The sequence below is a fragment of the Ictidomys tridecemlineatus genome, chromosome 15 (assembly GCF_052094955.1).
Source record: "Ictidomys tridecemlineatus isolate mIctTri1 chromosome 15, mIctTri1.hap1, whole genome shotgun sequence".
Classification (NCBI taxonomy): Eukaryota; Metazoa; Chordata; class Mammalia; order Rodentia; family Sciuridae; genus Ictidomys; species Ictidomys tridecemlineatus.
This window is the reverse complement of record NC_135491.1, coordinates 2,445,952-2,463,358: the sequence shown is the minus strand read 5'-3', so window position 1 is coordinate 2,463,358 and position 17,407 is coordinate 2,445,952. Positions and strand designations below refer to the sequence as shown.

Here is a 17,407-nt window from a genome sequence, read left to right as displayed (position 1 = left end):
CTCACACACACAAACCTCTCAAAACAGAAAAAAGCAAAAAAAACATGAACTACAGTTGTTGGGACAAAACCTCAAGAAATCTCTGAGACGGGGCCTCAGGCTCAGTGAGCAAAGTCTGTGGACAGGAGTCCTCCAGGCGCCCTCCAGGTGGTGCCCAGCCACTGTCACCTGAAGGGAAGATGGCATATCTTTGGACAAGAACAAGAGCGAGCTGGAATGGACCTTGGCTGCAGGTGTTGGGTAAGGAAGGTCTTTCTGTTCAGGGGCCTTAGCGGGGGGTTTACAAGAACAGGGGTCCGAGGTTTCTCCTGGCAGACCCTTTCTCCTGGTTCCTTGTCCTGCACACAGGAGGCAGTGCCCTTGGGGACCTCCGACTCAGTGCCCGCCCGTGCAGTCTCCTCATCACATAACTGAGTACAAGTCTGCAATACAGAGTCCCTTTCCTATATTTAAACATCATATAACTATCCAGAACACCATCCAAAGGCCTGATATGACTCTGAGACATCTACAGTGCCTCACTGGGGGCTCCTTCTTCCTGCCCAGGGGGGTGTAAGCTGCCTGAGAACTTAGAGATAATTAGTGGAGAACAAACGACTCTAAGAAGTTATGTAAGTCCCCAAGAATGTCAGGGTCCAAAGTGCTTTAGGTGGCCATTTGGAGCCATTGTCTGAATCACATTGGGCCACGCTTGGTTCCTTCAGGTCTGGGCCCAATGGAGAAGCTTAGGGTGAGTCAGCAGACATGCCAAAGGGAGTCAGGGAGGGTGCTGGGTGGACTTTCTCCCTTGGGGAGCCTGAGTACTGGGGGATGGAGGGCCCAGCGTCCTTGGAGTCTCCAAATCCAGAGACATGAGGAGAGGAGTCTGCCCAGGACGGGCCGTCACCATCGCCAGGAGTTCCAGACTGACCCCAGTGGAACCACGCTCTAATGGAGTGGAGATCTAGATCCAGTGCTGGGAGAGAGAGAGAGACAGAGAGAGAGAGAGAGAGAGAAAGAGAGAGAGAGAGAGAGAGAGAGAGAAACTAGACCCCAAAAAGGAGACTCCCCAGGGAAGAGCCTGTGGGGGACCAGGTGGCCAGAGCTGGATGAGTGCCTGAAGCACTCCACTGAAGGACACTCCTGCGGGTGTCACCACAGCAGCTGGGATCCCTGAGGGACAGCAGGGTCGATGGTGAGACGCACCTGATCCGCGTCCCCGCACCCAGATGTTGGGACAGAAAGCTGGAGTGCGAGACAGGGTGTCACACTGGGTATGAAGGTTTATTGACCGGAACGGCCAACCAGGCTGCCCGTCGGGGGCACAGCAGTGAGTGTCGCCAAATGGAAGCTGATATACGTTTTGGACAGAAAACAAGAGCCAGCGGGACTGACCTTGGGTGCAGGTGGGTAAGGAAGGTCTTTTCTGTTCAGGGGTCATGGGGGAGGGGTGAAGCAACAGGGAGTCTTGAGTCTCTTTTTCTGGCGGTCTACAAGTCTTGGTTTGGGGTCAAGATGGAGTCCCAGATCCAATTTGGGGTTCTGAATGTCGAGGACACCCCGTTCACAATGATGTGGTATTTAAATGTTTATTTTAATGTTAATATTTAAAGAAAGAAAAGCAGAAGCGTGTGTTAAGAATGGGGGTCTACAGGGGGAAGGAAAAGAGGTGAACACCACACACCAGGAGACCCTCCAGGAGAAGTGGGCTGTGTCTGCTGGGGGTCACCCTGCTGAAGGGGGTCTCTGCTCTTCACCTGGATCTGACTCCATGACCACAGGTGGCCATTCACTGCTGCAGGAGTGACAGCAGCACACCCCAGGGGTCCTGGAGCGCCTGGTCAGTGGGCGGGCCCCAGCCCTGACCCTGTGGGTCCTGAGGGTCAGCCTGGGCCTGCTACAGGGGACACAGGCCCAGGGTGGGAATGAGGAGGCCTCCAAGGAGCGTCACCCAGAGCCAGACACGCCTCTCGGGGGAAAGCCAATGGGGCCTCCCAGACCTGCCCCTTCCCTGGGACAGCCAAGGGCTGGGCGGGGCCCTGGGGAGGGACACAGACCTGGAGGAGCCTTGAGTGGACACAGGGAATACGGAGGCAGCCCCGCCCCTCACCACCTACCTTCTTCTGGTCCCAGGAACCTCTAGGGGAAGGAGGCCGCACCCCCAGGGCCCTTCCCTAGAGCTGGTCACTTAGGTCTGGTTGTACATGGAGGGAGGGGGACATGGCACAGTCACACCCTGGCTGTTCTGGGACTAACCTGGCTTGAAAAACTGACACGAATATTTCAGAGAGGAAATCCCAGACCAAATACTCAGACAGAGTCAGAAGATGAACTTTTTAAAAACTGACAGTGCATTCTGCCATGAGCTGACCCCTCTGCTCTCACAGGGAGGGGACCAGCCGCCACAACTGAATGAGGGCACAGCAGGTTGGCACAGAACTCAGGTCACGTAGTCACTGCCCTGCCCAGTAGGTTGAAGTGAGACCAGGACAAAGTGGGGACTTCAGAGGGCTGAGTAGGACACAGAGGAGGCAGGACACCCACAGAGGAGGGTCTCCAGGGAGACGGGGTGGGGGGTGCTGCTGCCTGAGAACAGGAAAGAAGAGTCACACAGGACCTGCTCAGCAGAGAGGCCACACTAGACCAGGAGCCCCCAGGACCTTCCCTGGCCCCTGCGTCCTCTGTCCCCCACACGAGCTCCAGCTGGCTCACAGCCAGGTGCTCAGGGTCTGCTGCTCTGCGCCCACCTGCAGCAGGAACCTGCACCTTCCCCAGAGCCCCTCCAGGGCTGGGAGACGACTGCCCAGCAAGGACCAGAACCCTGTGCCCAGGACGGGCTGAGGGAGCCCCGGGGAGGCCCTGGGAAGAGGACCAGCCCCGGGTCACCCTCACCTGGAAGGGGCCGGCTCAGGAGGGCACCAGGGAGTGTGCTGCTGCGTCCTGGCCCTAGAGGGACGAGGACAGGTCAGGCGACAGCAGAAAGGGTGAGAGGGCAGCACTGCTGTCTGAGCCGCCTGCAGGGAGCCCAGGCCCTCCCCACCCAGTCCTGGGGACAAGAGCCAGGCTCTGGGAGGGCAGTTCCCCTTCCTGTGGGCAGCTGATGTGACACCCCACACAGGCAGAACCCGGCCTCCAAGTGGCCACACCCTGTGTGTGACTGTCCTCCAGCTCTGTGACCTCCTCCATCTGGACCCTGGGACCACGGGAGGACACACCATGACCCCCACCCTCACGGCCCTGCTCTGCCTGGGTGAGATGTGAAGGAGGGAGGGGACACCCTGTTCTGGGGAGACCCAGCCCACAGCCAGGCCCTGGCCACCAGGAGACCCAGGGCCCAGGAGGCTGTGGGGGGACAGGGCCTGCTCAGGCCTCAGGGGCTCCCCTCTCACAGGAACTCTCTTCCAGGGCTGAGTCTGGGCCCCGGGACCCGAGGGCAGGCAGGTGAGTGTCCCCAGCTGTCCAGGTCCTCCTCCTGGGGACCAGGAGCCACCCTGGGCAGTGGGTGGAGAACAGAGTTGGGGGCTGAGGCTGGGGAGCCTGGAGGGGGCTGGGCTGAGGGCTGGGATCTGAGGGGCTGTGCTGGGACCCACATCTGATCCCCTTGCAGGGACCCTCCCCAAGCCCACCCTGTGGGCTGAGCCAGGCTCAGTGATCGCCTGGGGAAGGCCAGTGACCATCTGGTGTGAGGGGTCCCTGGAGGCCCAGGAGTTCCGTCTGGATAAAGAGGGAAGCTCAGTGCCCTGGGACAGACACATCCCCCTGGGGCCCAGGAACAAGGCCAAGTTCTCCATCCCATACATGACTGAGCACCATGCAGGGAGATATCAATGCCTCTATCTCAGCCCTGCTGGGTGGTCAGAGCCCAGTGACCCCCTGGAGCTAGTGGTGACAGGTGAGAGGACACTCAGGGGTCCCTGCCCCAGGCTCTGCCCTCAGGGAGGGGGTCTGCCCCCAGGGGTCCCTCTCACAGCCCAGCTGGGGGTGGTGTGGAGGAGGGAGCCATGAACACCTGCCTCCTTCTCTCCTAGGATCCTACAGCAAACCCTGGCTCTCAGCCCTGCCCAGCCCTGTGGTGACCTCAGGAGGGAACGTGACCCTCCAGTGTGGCTCAGGGCAGGAATATGGCAGGTTTGTTCTCACCAAGGAAGGAGGACACCACCTCACCTGGACCCTGGACTCACAGCAAGACCCCAGTGGGCATGTCCAGGCCCTGTTCCCTGTGGGCCCTGTGACCCCCAGCCACAGGTGGACATTCACATGCTACGGCTACTACAGGCATGAACCCCAGGTGTGGTCAGGACCCAGTGACCCCCTGGAGCTCCTGGTTTCAGGTGAGGAATATTCTTTCTTGTTCTATTCAGTTTTGAGGAAAATGATGTATTCCTGGAATTTTGAACCCAGAAGTGTCCCAGGTAAGGGCCTAGAACCTGGGGCTCCTGGGCCAGAGTCGCCAGGAGTGACAGGGTGACCTGCAGGCAGGACGGGGGGAGGCAGGGGGTTGGCAGGGTCCAGCCCTCAGCCCAGGCTCCTCTTCCTCCAGGGGTGTCCAGGAAGCCCTCCCTCCTGACCCAGCAGGGCCCTGTCCTGGCCCCTGGAGAGAACCTGACCCTCCAGTGTCACTCAGACGTCACCTATGACAGATTCACTCTGTCCAAGGAGGGGGCACAGGACCTCCCCCAGCGCCCTGCCCAGCAGCCCCAGGCTGGGCTCTCTCAGGCCGACTTCCTGCTGGGCCCTGGGAGCAGCTCCCACGGGGGTCAGTACAGGTGCTACGGTGGACACAGCCTCTCCTCTGAGTGGTCAGCCCCCAGTGACCCCCTGGACATCCTGGTCTCAGGTGAGGAGCACAGAGGGTGCAGTCAGGAACCCAGACTCTGCACAGCCCTGTTGGGGGGCCCCAGGAGGTGATGGCCAGGGTGATGTGGGGACTCAGGAGGGAGAGAGACAGGGAGGGACAGAGAGGAAAGAGACAGGGGACACAGGGACAGGAAGAATCAGAGACAATGAGACAGACAGAGAGCACAGGGTCCTCAGAGAGAGGCCCTGGGAGGTCTCAGCTCAGAACAGGCTGGGGCCACCCTCACCCTCCTTCCTCTCTCTAGGACAGCTCCCTGTCACACCCTCCCTCTCAGTGAAGCTGTGGCCCACAGTGTCCTCAGGGGAGATTGTCACCCTGCTGTGTCAGTCACAGATCAAGATGGACACTTTCCTCCTGTGCAAGGAGGGGGCAGCTGATCCCCCCCTGCGTCTGAGAGCAGAGTACCGAGCCCCACGGTACCAGGCAGAGTTCTCAATGAGAGCTGTGACCCCAGCCCTCGGGGGGACCTACAGGTGCTATGGCTCTCACAGCTCATCCCCCTACCTGCTGTCACGGCCCAGTGCCCCCCTGGACCTGGTGGTCTCAGGTGAGTGACCCTGACCCCATCCTCTGTGAGCTCAAGGATTCCCCCAGGGCCCTGCCCAGGACAGCTCTGGGTGGGATGGGAGGGAGGGGCCTAGGGAGGGTCGGCCAGCGGGACTCACCCCTCAGAGAGGATGACCTCGGGACAGCTCTGGTGGGGGTTTCCCTCTAGTGGACGATGCACAGTCACGTGCTCTTCATGAACCTGTTGGCCACAGAGGTGTCTCCTGAGAAGTCTCTGCTCAGGTCTTTGCCTGTTCTCTAACTGGATTCCTTGGTTTTGTGCTGGGAAACACTGTCATATGCACAGGGACAACTGGTCCCCTCCATTCTGCCGTCCCTCTCTGCCCCCTGAGGACCTCTGCTGAGCAGGAACCTTTCAGTTGGACGCTGTTTTTGCTTGTGTGGCCTCTGCTTTGGGCTCTTATCCAAAAGTCCCTCCCACTGCAACTTCCTGAGCCGTCTCCTCTGTGTTTCTGTCTAGTGCTGCCAGAGTCTGACTTTAGATTTAATAATATTAATATTGATCTTATTTAGATTTTGGGTTGGTTTTGTAGATGGTGAAGACCAGGGTCAGGGTTCCTCCTCCTTCGAGTGGGTGCTCAGTCCTCCACACAGTGGCTAAGGGACTGTCCTCTCCCATGTGCTCAGCTCTGTCCAAACACGTGGGGGTGGGGTGTGCACTTGATCTGCCTCCCTCTGTCTGGATCCCTAGGGCTCTGTCTGGCTGAGCCAGTGCCCTGTGGCTGTGCCTGGGAAGTCTTTGCCCTGTATTTTGGATCAGGTGGCGTAATGGTCTGGCTGGGCACTTCTTGCTCAAGATTGTTAGCTCTTCAGACACATTTTTAGGTCCCCCCAAACCTCTATCATTTTTTTCTGATTCTGAGAAGAAGGTCATTCATATTTTTCTAAGGATTACATGGAATCTGTCCATTGGGACAGCATTATTTCTTGGAAGCCACAGACAGGAGTGACTTGATACCCACTGTGCCTTCTGTTTACAGCTTGCTGGGCACAATGCTGTGGGGTCCGTCTGCCCAGAGCTCCGTTTAAACCCTTGGTTGCTGGCTGGCTTTCTGCCGGGATGATCAGTCCCTGAAGAACAGGGCTGGACACCCTCCTCTTGTCACATCAGGGTCTCCCCGGGCTCTGCTAACGGTGGCTTCACAGCACAGGGTCCTCCGGTGCTGGGTGGGGTGTCCACAGCTCTATCTTCTGGTTGAGGAGCCTCCCTGGTCATCTTAGTGGCCCTTCCATGTCTTCCTGCCCTTCTTACCTGTGGTGAGTTCTCCTAACCCTGAGGTGACAGTCCCTGCTGCCTGGGGCTCCTGTTGGCAGGGGTAGCTCTGCCCTCCCCTGGCTGTCACGCTCTGTGACTTAGGTGAGGGGAGTATCCCCTCTGCAGCATGCAGTTGGGCCTTGCGTCGTCCACCCGGCCCCTCCCTGTTTAAATGGAGGTTCCACCCATTCAACCCCTGGTCCCAGGGATGCGGAGGCCTGACCTTACACCTTGGTCCTGCCTCACGGTTCTGTGGTCCTCCTTGGCTCCCGTCGCCCACCTCCCGTTGGAGGGTTCCTGTCTCACCCTGTTTTCTTCCTTCCCTCTCCTCTGGGCACCAGCTGCAGCTCCTTTATTCACAGACTCAGGGGGTAGACATCGGTACCTGGTTCTTCATATTGTCCCCTATTCAAGACACTTAAAGTTCAGGTTTCTTCACTCAGAGTGTGAAGTTTTCTCCTGCCATTTTCTACATCATGACTACTCTAAAAATTTTTTTCTGCTTTAATAATATATGAGTAGGTTCTTTGGTTCCTTCACATCTTCTAGAATAGTGACAATAGACACAAAAAGCTATTTGGGGTGTTAATATTAGCTTCTATTGAGTCACTATGGATGCGTTCCTGAGAGTTTTCCTTTTTCCTTGTTGTTACGTCTTTGTTGGTATCACACCATGACACAGGACACTGGGTTCATGTTGAGGTCATCCTATGACAGCAGGGAACACACTTGCTCCACTTCAGTCTCTCATACTCCACGTCCCTCCCCTCCCTCCTGCCATCCCTCCTCCTGTCTGGTGCTCAATCTTCTATTCCTTTAGATCTTTGAAATTACTCCTTTGTAGAAACCCATGGAAGTGAAGTCCACCTGTTCCATTCACATGGGGCCATGGCAAAGTGTGGTTTGGGTCATCCCTGCCCTCCCTTTGCTATCCCTCCTCCCTCCACCAATCCCACTCCTCAAATTAACCCATCTCCTTCCTATTTTTATGAAAAGATGAGTATGATTTTTAACCTCCCTCCCACTTCCCCTTACTCTGCCTTCCACATGTGCCAGGACACATCCAGCCCTGACTTTGCGAGTCTGGCCTGGTCCATTTCCCATGACCTTCTCCAATTCCTCCCATTCTCCAGCGAATGACAGGATCCCATTCTTCTCTGTGGCTGAGTGCAACTCCGTGGTATATGGTGCCCCATTTTCTATGTCCCTTCATCTGTGGGTGGGCACCTGGGCTGGGCCATCCCTTGGCTTGGTCCGTGGTGGTTCTCCTCTAGTCTTTGAAGGGTCTCCACATGCTGTCCAGAGCGGTTCCCCTGATATTCAGCCCACCCCAGTGTGGGGGTGCCCCTTCACCCTCCTCCTCACCAGCACTTACTGACACTGAATTCTTCATCCTTGCCCTTCATCGGGGACTGAGATGGAGTCTCAATGTAGCCTTGATCCTGATCTTTCTGGTTTCTAGAGAAGTTGCCTACTTTATTCATAGGTTTTTTCCCATTGGCAGCTCTTTCCCTCATAGTGTCTCTTTGTTACTTTGCCCATCTCTTTGCATTTCTGCTTTAATCTTTTGGTTCCTTGTATCCTCTGGACATCAGGCCCAGTTTGAGGAGGTCAGGTAAGACTTTGTTCCATGCTGCAGGCTCCCTCTTCTCGCTCCTGTTCCCTTTGATATGAACCTCTGTGATTTGAAGCCGTCTCCATTATTGATTTTGGTTTTGTTTCTTGTGCTTATCTTCTTATTTATTAATGGAAGGTTTATTAATGGATTTCTAAGTCACATTGTTCTCATTTCATGTACAAACCTAGGAATCTACTCACACACCAATATTTAAACACCTACACTCTGAGGAGCACATGTCATTTGGGAACATACACATTTAAGCTGCATGTGTGTCTGTCACCCTGGGGTGGACCACCTAGTGGCCATGGGCGGTGGAGGCAGTGAGCAGACCCAGGGGTGCTGGCTCAGCTGAACCCTCCAACCCCCTGCTGTTTTCCTGTTTCTTAGAAGCAGCTGGTGCCACCAGCCCCTCCCACAACCTGTCAGACCCCAGCACTGATGAGTAAGGGGCACTGGGTTATGGGCAGTGCCCAGGGGTCAGTCCCATCCAGACAGGTGGGCGATCTGTGGACCTGAGGGGTCCCTGGGGTGACCTGGGTCTGCACTGACCTCCGTGACCCCTTGGTCCCCATTGCAGCTTCACCCCACAGGGACTACACCTTGGAGAACGTCATCCGCATGGGCCTGGCTGGCCTGGTCCTGCTGGTCCTCGGGATCCTGCTGTTTGGGACTCGGCACAGCCAGAGAGGGACCCAAGACGCAGGCAGGAGGTGAACATGGAGGGAGCAGTGCATCTCCCTGCAAAACGGAGCTGGGGAAACATACCTGATGCTCCCAGGAGACGAGAGGAAGTCGGGTGTGCATCAGGAGGGCTGGCTGGACCCTGGGTGGACATGGCTTCCAAGAGAGACATCTGGACTGAGGCGTGGGGTTCTCCTCCAGGATGTGGGGGTAGAGCCTCCTAGTCCCCCTCCTCCTCTCACCCCAGGACCCTGGGTGCACCCACAGCCCAGGACCCCCACATGTTTTGGGCCCTGGTTCTCTCACAGGTTCCTGTGATACACTAAATATGAATGGCCACATCCTGATATCAACTATTGATTCTCTCTCTCTCTGAACATGGATTTGGATTAACTGAACCAAAGCAAAAGATGCCAGATTCTCAGAGGAGTCCACCCTGACAAGTGGCACTCCCTGTGGGCCCACAGTCCCTGCATCGTCTCCAGGTGCCACTTTTGGTTCCCCAGAGACATGATGGCTGGGCATGTGGCATTGCCACCTGGTGTTGGAGGGACAGCCAGATGGTGTGGGTGGACTCTTCTGTGAAACAACAGTGTCCCACTTTGTGCCTCTCCTCATTCTCATGGGGTGTAGGTCCCCTCAGTCACCTTCACGGTGCCAGTGTGGCCTTCTGGATCAGAGGCCAGGATCCAGTGGGGGGGACCACCATGAGGGAGGGGGAGCCCGCTGTGGCCAGCCAGCATGGCCTCGGCAGCTCTGGGCACCTACGCTTCCTTCCCTGAGAGGTCGTGATAACCCATTCCCAATTATTTGATGCATTGCAATAAAACTGTGATGCCAACCTCAGGGGACACCAGGAGCCAAGCAGCAGCCCCGTGGGGGGAGAAAAGAAGTCTGTGCAGTCCAGGCTCCTCAGTATCAAGTGCAGCTGGCCTGGTCACCACGGGAGGTGCTGGTGCTGGCTGGTAAACAGCAGGAGACATGGTCTGGCACTGGGGAATCAGCCTGGGGACAGGGTCACAGGGTGACAGCAGTGGGGATCCTATGGGTAAATGCCATCAGGTAGAAGCCCACCTACAAAGAGACAGGCAGGCAGAGCTGTCCCAGGGAACTGTCCTCTGTCCCAGACAACAGCACTACAGGTCTGTCCCCTGGGTGGGGGAGGACAACAGGAAATCCCTCTCCAAACCCCCAACAGAGGTAGCCCCGGGCCACCCTGGGGAGGGAGGACAGAGCCCACCCTCCAGGCCCAGGCTGTGACTGAGGCTGAGGCTGGAGGAGGCCTAGAGAGCCCCTTCCCACTCCCCAGGGAGCAAGGGCAGGGCAGGCCAGCAGGTGAGGGGCTAGCTGGACCACGTGACAGGTGCCCTGTGCCACCAGCTGTGTGGGGACCCTGTGTACATGTGATGGCACGGGAGCTGTGACCCTGGGCATGCAGGGGCGCTGTGTGTGCAGTGAGCTGTGTGTGGAGTGACCCTGCCTGAGGCTGAGGGGAGCTGGGCTGCAGGAATGCAGGGCATCAGGCCCAGCCCTGGGGACGCCCTCTCCCCAGGACACTTACCACCCTGTGGCTGAGCGTCCCTCTGTGAGCAGCTGGGAGGCCTGGCTGGGCGCTGCTGGGGGACCTGCAGCCACCTGGGGGTCCTGATGCACAGAGCAGGTCCACCAGGAGGGGGCAGCACGTCCCCTTCCTGGGCTGAGCCTGGGTGGGACAGCCCTCAGCTCCTGGGTGAGGACCCAGAGTATCCTGCTAACTTAAAGGGACCCGGCTGCCCCTCAGTGGATGGGTCAGGCGGCCATGCCACCCTGGGTGAGGACAGGAGCCCACCTGATGTGGCAGTGAGCTGCTCCAGGGTCACCTCCCCTGCCGGGTGTGGCTGCTGTCCTGAGCATGGGTGACGAGCAGCCTGGAGGGTCCCCTGCAGTGTCACCTTCTGTGGGGCTCTTTCTCCACACAGAACTAGGCCCAGATGTAGCAGTGGACACAGGGAGGACATATGGGGTCTTCATATCTAAGGTCCCTCCACACCCATGTGGTGAGAGGCCCCACTGAGGTGGTGGTGAGGGGTGGGACTTGGGGAGTGACTGAGGGCAGGGCCGTGTCCCTGTGCCTGGGGCTGGCGTGGTGCTGAGGGGAGCTCTTCCCTCTGCCCTTCTGCAGTGAGAGGAACCCCGCCGGCCGCACCCCAAGGGCAGGCGGCCAACTCCATGTCCTCCTGCAGCAGAGCGCTTGCAAGTGTCTGTTCCTTCTAGAAGCCACAGGGCGCTCAGGCCACCGTGACGGCTTTCACCCAGCTCCTCCCCTGAGCCGGGAGCTTTCCAAGGCCTCCTCCCCTGCTCCCCTGCTCCCCTCCTCCCTCCCCTCCTCCTCCCTCCCCTCCTCCCCTGCTCCCCTCCTCCCTCCCCTCCTCCTCCCTCCTCCTCCCTTTCCCCTCCTCCCCCTGTTCCTCTCATCCCTCCCCTCCCCCCTCTCCCTCCCCCTCCTCCCCTCCTCACTCCCCTGTGCCCTTCTGCCCTCCCCTCCTCCCCTGCTCCCCTCCTCCCTCCCCTCCTTCTCCCTCCCCTCCTCCTTCCCCTGCTCCCCTCCTTTCTCCCCTCCTCCTCCCTCCTCCTCCCTTTCCCCTCCTCCCCCCTGTTCCTCTCATCCTCCCCTCCCCCCTCTCCCTCCCCCTCCTCCCCTCCTCACTTCCCTGTGCCCTTCTGCCCTCCCCTCCTCCCCTGCTCCCCTCCTCCCCTGCTCCCCTCCTTCTCCCTCCCCTCCTCCTTCCCCTGTTCCCCTCTTCCCATCCTCCTTCCCCTCCTCCTTCCTCCCTCCTCCTCTCCTCCTCCCTTCCTCCCTCCTCCTCTCCTCCCCTTCTCTCCCTCTCCTCCTCTTCTCCCTCCCTCCTCCCTCCTCTCCTCCCCTGTTCCTTTCCCTCCTCCCCTCCTCTCCTTCTCCTCCCTCCCCTCCTCCCTCCTCTCCATCCTCTCCTCCCTTCTCCCCTCCTCTCTTCCCTCCTCCCCTCCCCCTTACCCTCACTTCCCCTGCTCCCCTCCTCCCTTCCCTGCTCCCCTCCTCCGTCCCCTCCTCCCCTTCTCCTTTCCCCTTCCTCCCCCTTGATCCTCTCCTCTCTCCCCCTCCTCCCTCCCCCTCCCCTGCTTCCCTCCTCCCTCCTCTCCCTCCCCTCCTCCCTTCTCCCCCCTCCCTCCTTCCTCCTCCCTCCCCTCCTCCCTCCTCCCTCCCTCCTCCCTCCTCCCTCCCCTGATGGGGTTGTGAGGCTGTACACCTGGGTGTGAATGTCTCTCGGTGTGAGGATTTTCCCTCTTGAGGGTAAATTCGAGGAGTGGTCTCGCTGGGTCACAGGCGGCTCCAGGCCTGGTGCCTTGCGGAGCCTGCTGTGACTTCAGGTGGCTGTGCTGACTCGCAGTCCCCCACAGTGTCCATGTGCCCTCTCCCCGTCCTCTCGGTGAGGTCCGGCCCCCGCCCCTGCCGAGCCCCACTGTATACTTGTAGGACTTTAACTGTGCAGAGTCAGTCGGGTGCAGTGTGGCCATGTGATGTACGTACACACCTGTGGTGGTCACACCTCTGAACCACGCACACGCCCCTCTCCACGCTGAGTCCCTCTCCCTGTGTGTGCCTGTGACGCGCTGGTTTGGCCAGGGGACGGCTTCTCCTTGGGCCTGGAGACCTCGAGCCCCCCCATCAAGCCCATCCTAGGACGTGCTGGGCTGCGAGCCGTGTCCCTGTCCCCCGTGTGGGACACTGAACAGGTGCTCCACCTCGAGTTCTTGGTCCCTGCCACCCGCCTCCTCCGACCCCATGGTGACCCTGTTCCACGTGCCAGCTCTGCGACGACGTCCACCATGAGAGACCTCACAGGCTCTGGCCTCCTGGGAGGTGGCACCTCCCTCCTCCCAGGCACCAAGCCCTGTCCCAGCCGGGCCCCACCTCGCGCAGCTGCTGGGAGCAGAAGGCCTCGGCTCTGGGGCTTTGTCGCGGGGCGCTCAGCTGCCTCCCGGCCTCTGTCCCTGGAGGCCAGGGGTCCCACCACCCAGCTGTGACGACCAGAAACCTCTCCAGACATCTCGTCTGCCCCCAGCTCAGGCGCGGCTCGCCCAGGAGCGCCGCAGAGGTGTGGAGCGTCCTCCGTTGTTCCCGATGACAAGGACGCGGGTGTTGGTGGGAGCAGCTCTAACATTCGACCCCGGGAGCTTCCCGAGCGTGGGGGGCGCCCTCGGCAGCCACTGGACCCCCTCCCTGTGCAGCTGACGCCCCCCACCCTTCTCGGAGCACCAGGTGGCCACGCTGCTGGACAGCTCGCCTGGACAAAGGCGGCCAGCTGAGAAGACCGCCAAGACCCCTACCCTCTTGGTCCAGGGCGGTCAGCACAGAGGCACCAAGGCCAGGAGGCTCCCGGAACCTTCCTCAGCACCCCGCCTGAGCGGTCCCCGCGGGGACATCATCCTCGGTCCCGAGGCCCCCAGTGCTCGGGGAGCCACCCCTGGCGCAGGGCGGAGTGGGGCCGAGCGGGTGTCCCCCCCAGCCCGCTCCTCCATCCTGAGCTGACCGGCCCCTGGGCGTCCGCACAGGATTACGGAGTGCGTCACAGGATTGCTGTGACGAGGACACCAGGAAGCCGATGCCAGCAGCAACGTCCCTGAGGTCAGGGGTAGCAGGGGAGTGCGGGTGACAGCTCAGTGGGCAGGCGGGGCCCGGGGAGGGCGGAAGAGGCACGGGACACAGAGGTGGCCGCAGCGCAGGGAGAGGGCCCAGTTCCCCGAGTGGTGCCCTTTGAAGGGGCTGACTTCACGTCACGTGAGATTCACCTCAATAAAAACAAGCCCTGGCCAGGAAGGGGTTCAGTGCCTTGAAGAGCCGGGCACAGAATCGCCCCGTGGTCCTCCTGTCCACCACACGTGGGGACGGCCACAGGGATCGCAAGAAGGATGCCCGTGGGTATTTGTGGGCACAGTCACAGCAGCAGAGCGCCCAGCAGCCCAGAGGTGGAAACAAGCCAGGTGTCGGCCGACAGATGATGGTTTATACACACGACGGAATACTACTCAGCCGTGGAAAGGAGTGGGGTTCCTACCCGTGCTTCAAAACCAACAAACCTTGGAGAGACTTGCTAAGGAAATGAGCAAAAATACAAATAATAAATGAGTCTGCCTTTATTAGGCACCTAGCGGAGTCAGTTTTTAGAGATTAGAGGAAATCAGAGACTGTGGGAGGAAGAGTGGCGAGTTACGGCTTCAGGATTACAGGGTTAGTCTGGCACAATGGTGTCTGCGTATGATCTGGGAGGCTGAGGCAGGAGGTCACGAATTTCGTCAACCTCAACAATTTAGCAAGACCCTGCCTTAAAATAAAAATTAAAAAGGGCTGGGGGTGTAGCTCAGTGGTGTAGTAGTGCCTGCCTAGTATACGCAAGGCCTGGGTTCAATCCCCAGGACTTCACACACAAAAATTCAGGGTTTCTGTTTGGGGTGATAATAATGCTATAAATAGACAATGCTCCTGAGATAAAGGAATCATATGAAAAAATGCTCATCACCTCTAGCAATCAGAGAAATGCAAATCAAAACTTCTCTAAGATTTCATCTCACTGCAGTCAGAATGGCAGCTACTATGGAGACAAACAGCAATAAGTGTTGGTGAGGATGTGGGGGAAAGGTACCCTCATACATTGCTGGTGGGACTGCAAACTGGCACAGCCAACATGGAAAGCAGTGTGGAGATTCCTTGGAAACCTGGGAACGGAACCACCATTTGACCCAGCTATCCCTACAGGGACACAGCCACAACGATGTTTATAGCAGCACAGTTCACAATAGCTAAACTGTGGGGCCAACCTAGATGCCCCTCAGTGGATGAATGGATAAAGAAAATGTGGCATTTATACACAATGGAATATTACTCAGCAATAAAAGACAGCAAAATCATGGCATTTGCAGGTAAATGGATGGAGTTGGAGAAGATAATGCTAAGTGAAGTTAGCCAATCCCCAAAAAACAAATGCTGAATGACTTCTCTGATTTAAGGATGTTGATTCATAATATGCTGGGGGCGGGGGAGAGGGTGAAATGAACTCTAAACAGGACAAAGGGGAAAGGGGGAGGGGGACAGGGAGGGGACCTGGGGGAGTAAAGACGGTGCAATGTGATGGTCATCATTACCCTGAGCACATGGTGAAGACTCTACTTTGTGTACAGCCAGAGACAGGAAAAACGTGCCCTCTACGTGTGATTTGAATTGTGGCCACATATAACAAGTTAAAAAAATTTTAAATGCCAATAAAAAAAAATAAAAGAAATGCTATATAAATAGATGGTGTGATGGTCACCCAGCGCGGTGAATGTCGTTGATGTCCTTGAATTAATGTTTAAAGTGGCAATTTTTACTTCATGTATATTTTATGTATAAAAATACTCCAAAAAATATTTTAGACAGGAAATGCTGTCAGGTCCTCCCCCTTCCGTCCACCTGTGTCCCCAGAGTGAAGGGAGGAGGCGGCGTCCACGGCTGGCTCTGACCCGGCTCTGGGTCCTGCAGGGGACTTTCCACGGTGGCCAGGAACGGGAGCGTGAGGCCCGGCTGCCGGGGAACACGGGGCCCTTCGGTACCAGCTGAGGAACGCCCCGTACCCGGTGGGAGCCGAGGTCCCCCTCCCCGAGTGGACGTGAGCTCTGCCGGGCGCCACCAGTGCCAGTACAGGCAACGTACTGGTCAGAGGGAGCCCAGCCCTGGAGCTGGTGGCGACAGGTAAGGGGCCGACTGTTTTAGAGACTTGCAGACTCGCTGAGGGGCCGCTGCCAGGCTCCCTGTCCCAGCACCAGCTCCGCCCAACTGCGCCCCGCGGCTCCTTCCTGATAGCGGCTGGCCCTTGGCCAGGGCCCACACGGGTGTGGATGTCCTCAGCTCCTACAGGTCCTGCCCCGGACCTGCCCAGGCTCTCGCTGCAGGCTGTCACCTCTGCAGCCCCGTCCCAGCCATCGAGACAGCTGGGCCCAGGCCCCCAGGACTCCCCACACCTGGGGGTTGGGGGAGGCTGTACTGGGCCTCGGGTCACCTCAACAAGACCCGGGTGGGGACTCCGCCCCCACTGCAGCCAGGCCTGCTTGAAGCTCGGTTGGTGGGACTCTGGGTCCGTCGGCCACCACACAGTAGGACAGCTCTCATCTCTGCTCTCAGCAGCTGCGGCCCCTAATAAGGAGGCAGCAGACGGGGGCCCGTGGGATGGAGAAAAGACCAGCAGACACACGCCCAGGCCTGGGCAGGCTGGCCACCCGGCGCTGGGCGAGAAGACCAACTGAGCAGGTTCTTCATCCCACGGTGAACTGTGGGGTGTCTCAGCCACAGTGACAATCTGCAGGACACAGCGCCAGAGAGGCAGCAGGGACGTCCCACTGCGCTCAGAACTCTATGCTGGGAGCTGGTGCCGGACCCAGCGGAAACTGATACAGCCACGCACCCTCCACATGGCCCCAGGGCTGGCGTCACCACGGCCACTGGGGCCTCTTGACCTCACCTGCCCACGTGGCCCCCTCTAAACCTTCCCACTTTGTCTCTCACAGGAACTTCTGGGGGACACCTCACCTCTAAACCACAACAGCAGGGTAGAAGGGACAGGGGACATGGTTAATGAAATGGACCAGCTCATGCTGTACGTACAAACCTGTCACGGTGAAGCCCACTCGTGTGTGTGGCCATAATGCCCTAGAAAAACTAAATGGCAGAAATGAACAGAAAATGAAATCACCAGAGCCACCTCCTGTGTCAGTTGTGATTGAAGTGGTCACTCGGGATGTGAAATCCGTCCCTTGCAGCCTGCTTCTGGACCTCCCTAGGGTACAGGTGTGCTGTGAGGTAGAACTGGAGCTGAACTAAGTAGATACAGAAGACCCAGCAAGACCCAGAGAGGAGCTCAGAGGGGAGGGGAGGGTTCGTTCCACCTCAGACCCGGCGTCCTGGGAAGATGCTTCCCATCTGCAGGCACCGTCGGATCCCAGGTCCCCAGACACCTCTCAGTAGCCGGGAACACCTCCTACCGCATCTGCAGGAACCGTCTGGCTCCCAGGTCCCCAGACACCTCTCAGTAGCCGGGAACACCTCCTGTCCCGTCTGCAGGAACCGTCTGGCTCCCAGGTCCCCAGACACCCCTCAGTAGCCGGGAACACCTCCTGTCCCGTCTGCAGGCACCGTCGGATCCCAGGTCCCCAGACACCTCTCAGTAGCCGGGAACACCTCCGCATGGGCTCACCTTTTAGTGCCTCAGTTCGCTTATTTGCAAAGTGCAGAATATCGTGGCCAACCTCTCTGGGTTACCATGAGGACTCAAGGTCACCACTGGAAGCTGCTCAGAACAGGGCTGGACGGCAGGAGGCGTCTTTCAGGTCGGGTGAGCACAAGCCGCCCTGAGGCAGCTCTGCTCCAGGTCTCTGCCCGCGAGGGTCCTCCAGCCCC

General features: G+C 58.6%; 1 protein-coding gene across 4 annotated transcripts; it reads left to right on the top strand.

Moving 5' to 3' along the window:
- Nucleotides 1-2,679: 2,679 nt before the first annotated feature.
- On the top strand, nucleotides 2,680-9,314 carry LOC144370686 (leukocyte immunoglobulin-like receptor subfamily A member 6). Of its 4 annotated transcripts, none has more exons than XM_078031472.1 (7): nucleotides 2,683-3,229; nucleotides 3,385-3,420; nucleotides 3,587-3,871; nucleotides 4,008-4,310; nucleotides 4,520-4,816; nucleotides 5,082-5,384; nucleotides 8,871-9,314. In XM_078031472.1, the coding sequence occupies exons 1-7, from the start codon at nucleotides 3,196-3,198 to the stop codon at nucleotides 9,047-9,049; spliced, it is 1,437 nt and encodes a 478-aa protein (XP_077887598.1). In that variant the 5' UTR covers nucleotides 2,683-3,195; the 3' UTR covers nucleotides 9,050-9,314. The 4 variants fall into 4 exon arrangements, with proteins under 4 accessions (XP_077887600.1, XP_077887601.1, XP_077887598.1 ...); XM_078031473.1 differs by having other exon boundaries at nucleotides 2,685-3,229; nucleotides 8,858-9,314; XM_078031474.1 differs by lacking the exon at nucleotides 3,587-3,871 and having other exon boundaries at nucleotides 2,680-3,229.
- Nucleotides 9,315-17,407: the final 8,093 nt, after the last annotated feature.

Excerpts from the sequence above, each read along its gene's own strand:
- LOC144370686 (XM_078031472.1), top strand. The coding sequence starts at position 3,196 with ATGACCCCCACCCTCACGGCCCTGCTCTGCCTGG. Across the intron at positions 3,230-3,384 it reads CACGGCCCTGCTCTGCCTGG|GGCTGAGTCTGGGCCCCGGG; the intron begins GTGAGATGTGAA and ends ACTCTCTTCCAG. Across the intron at positions 5,385-8,870 it reads CCTGGACCTGGTGGTCTCAG|GGACTACACCTTGGAGAACG; the intron begins GTGAGTGACCCT and ends TTCACCCCACAG.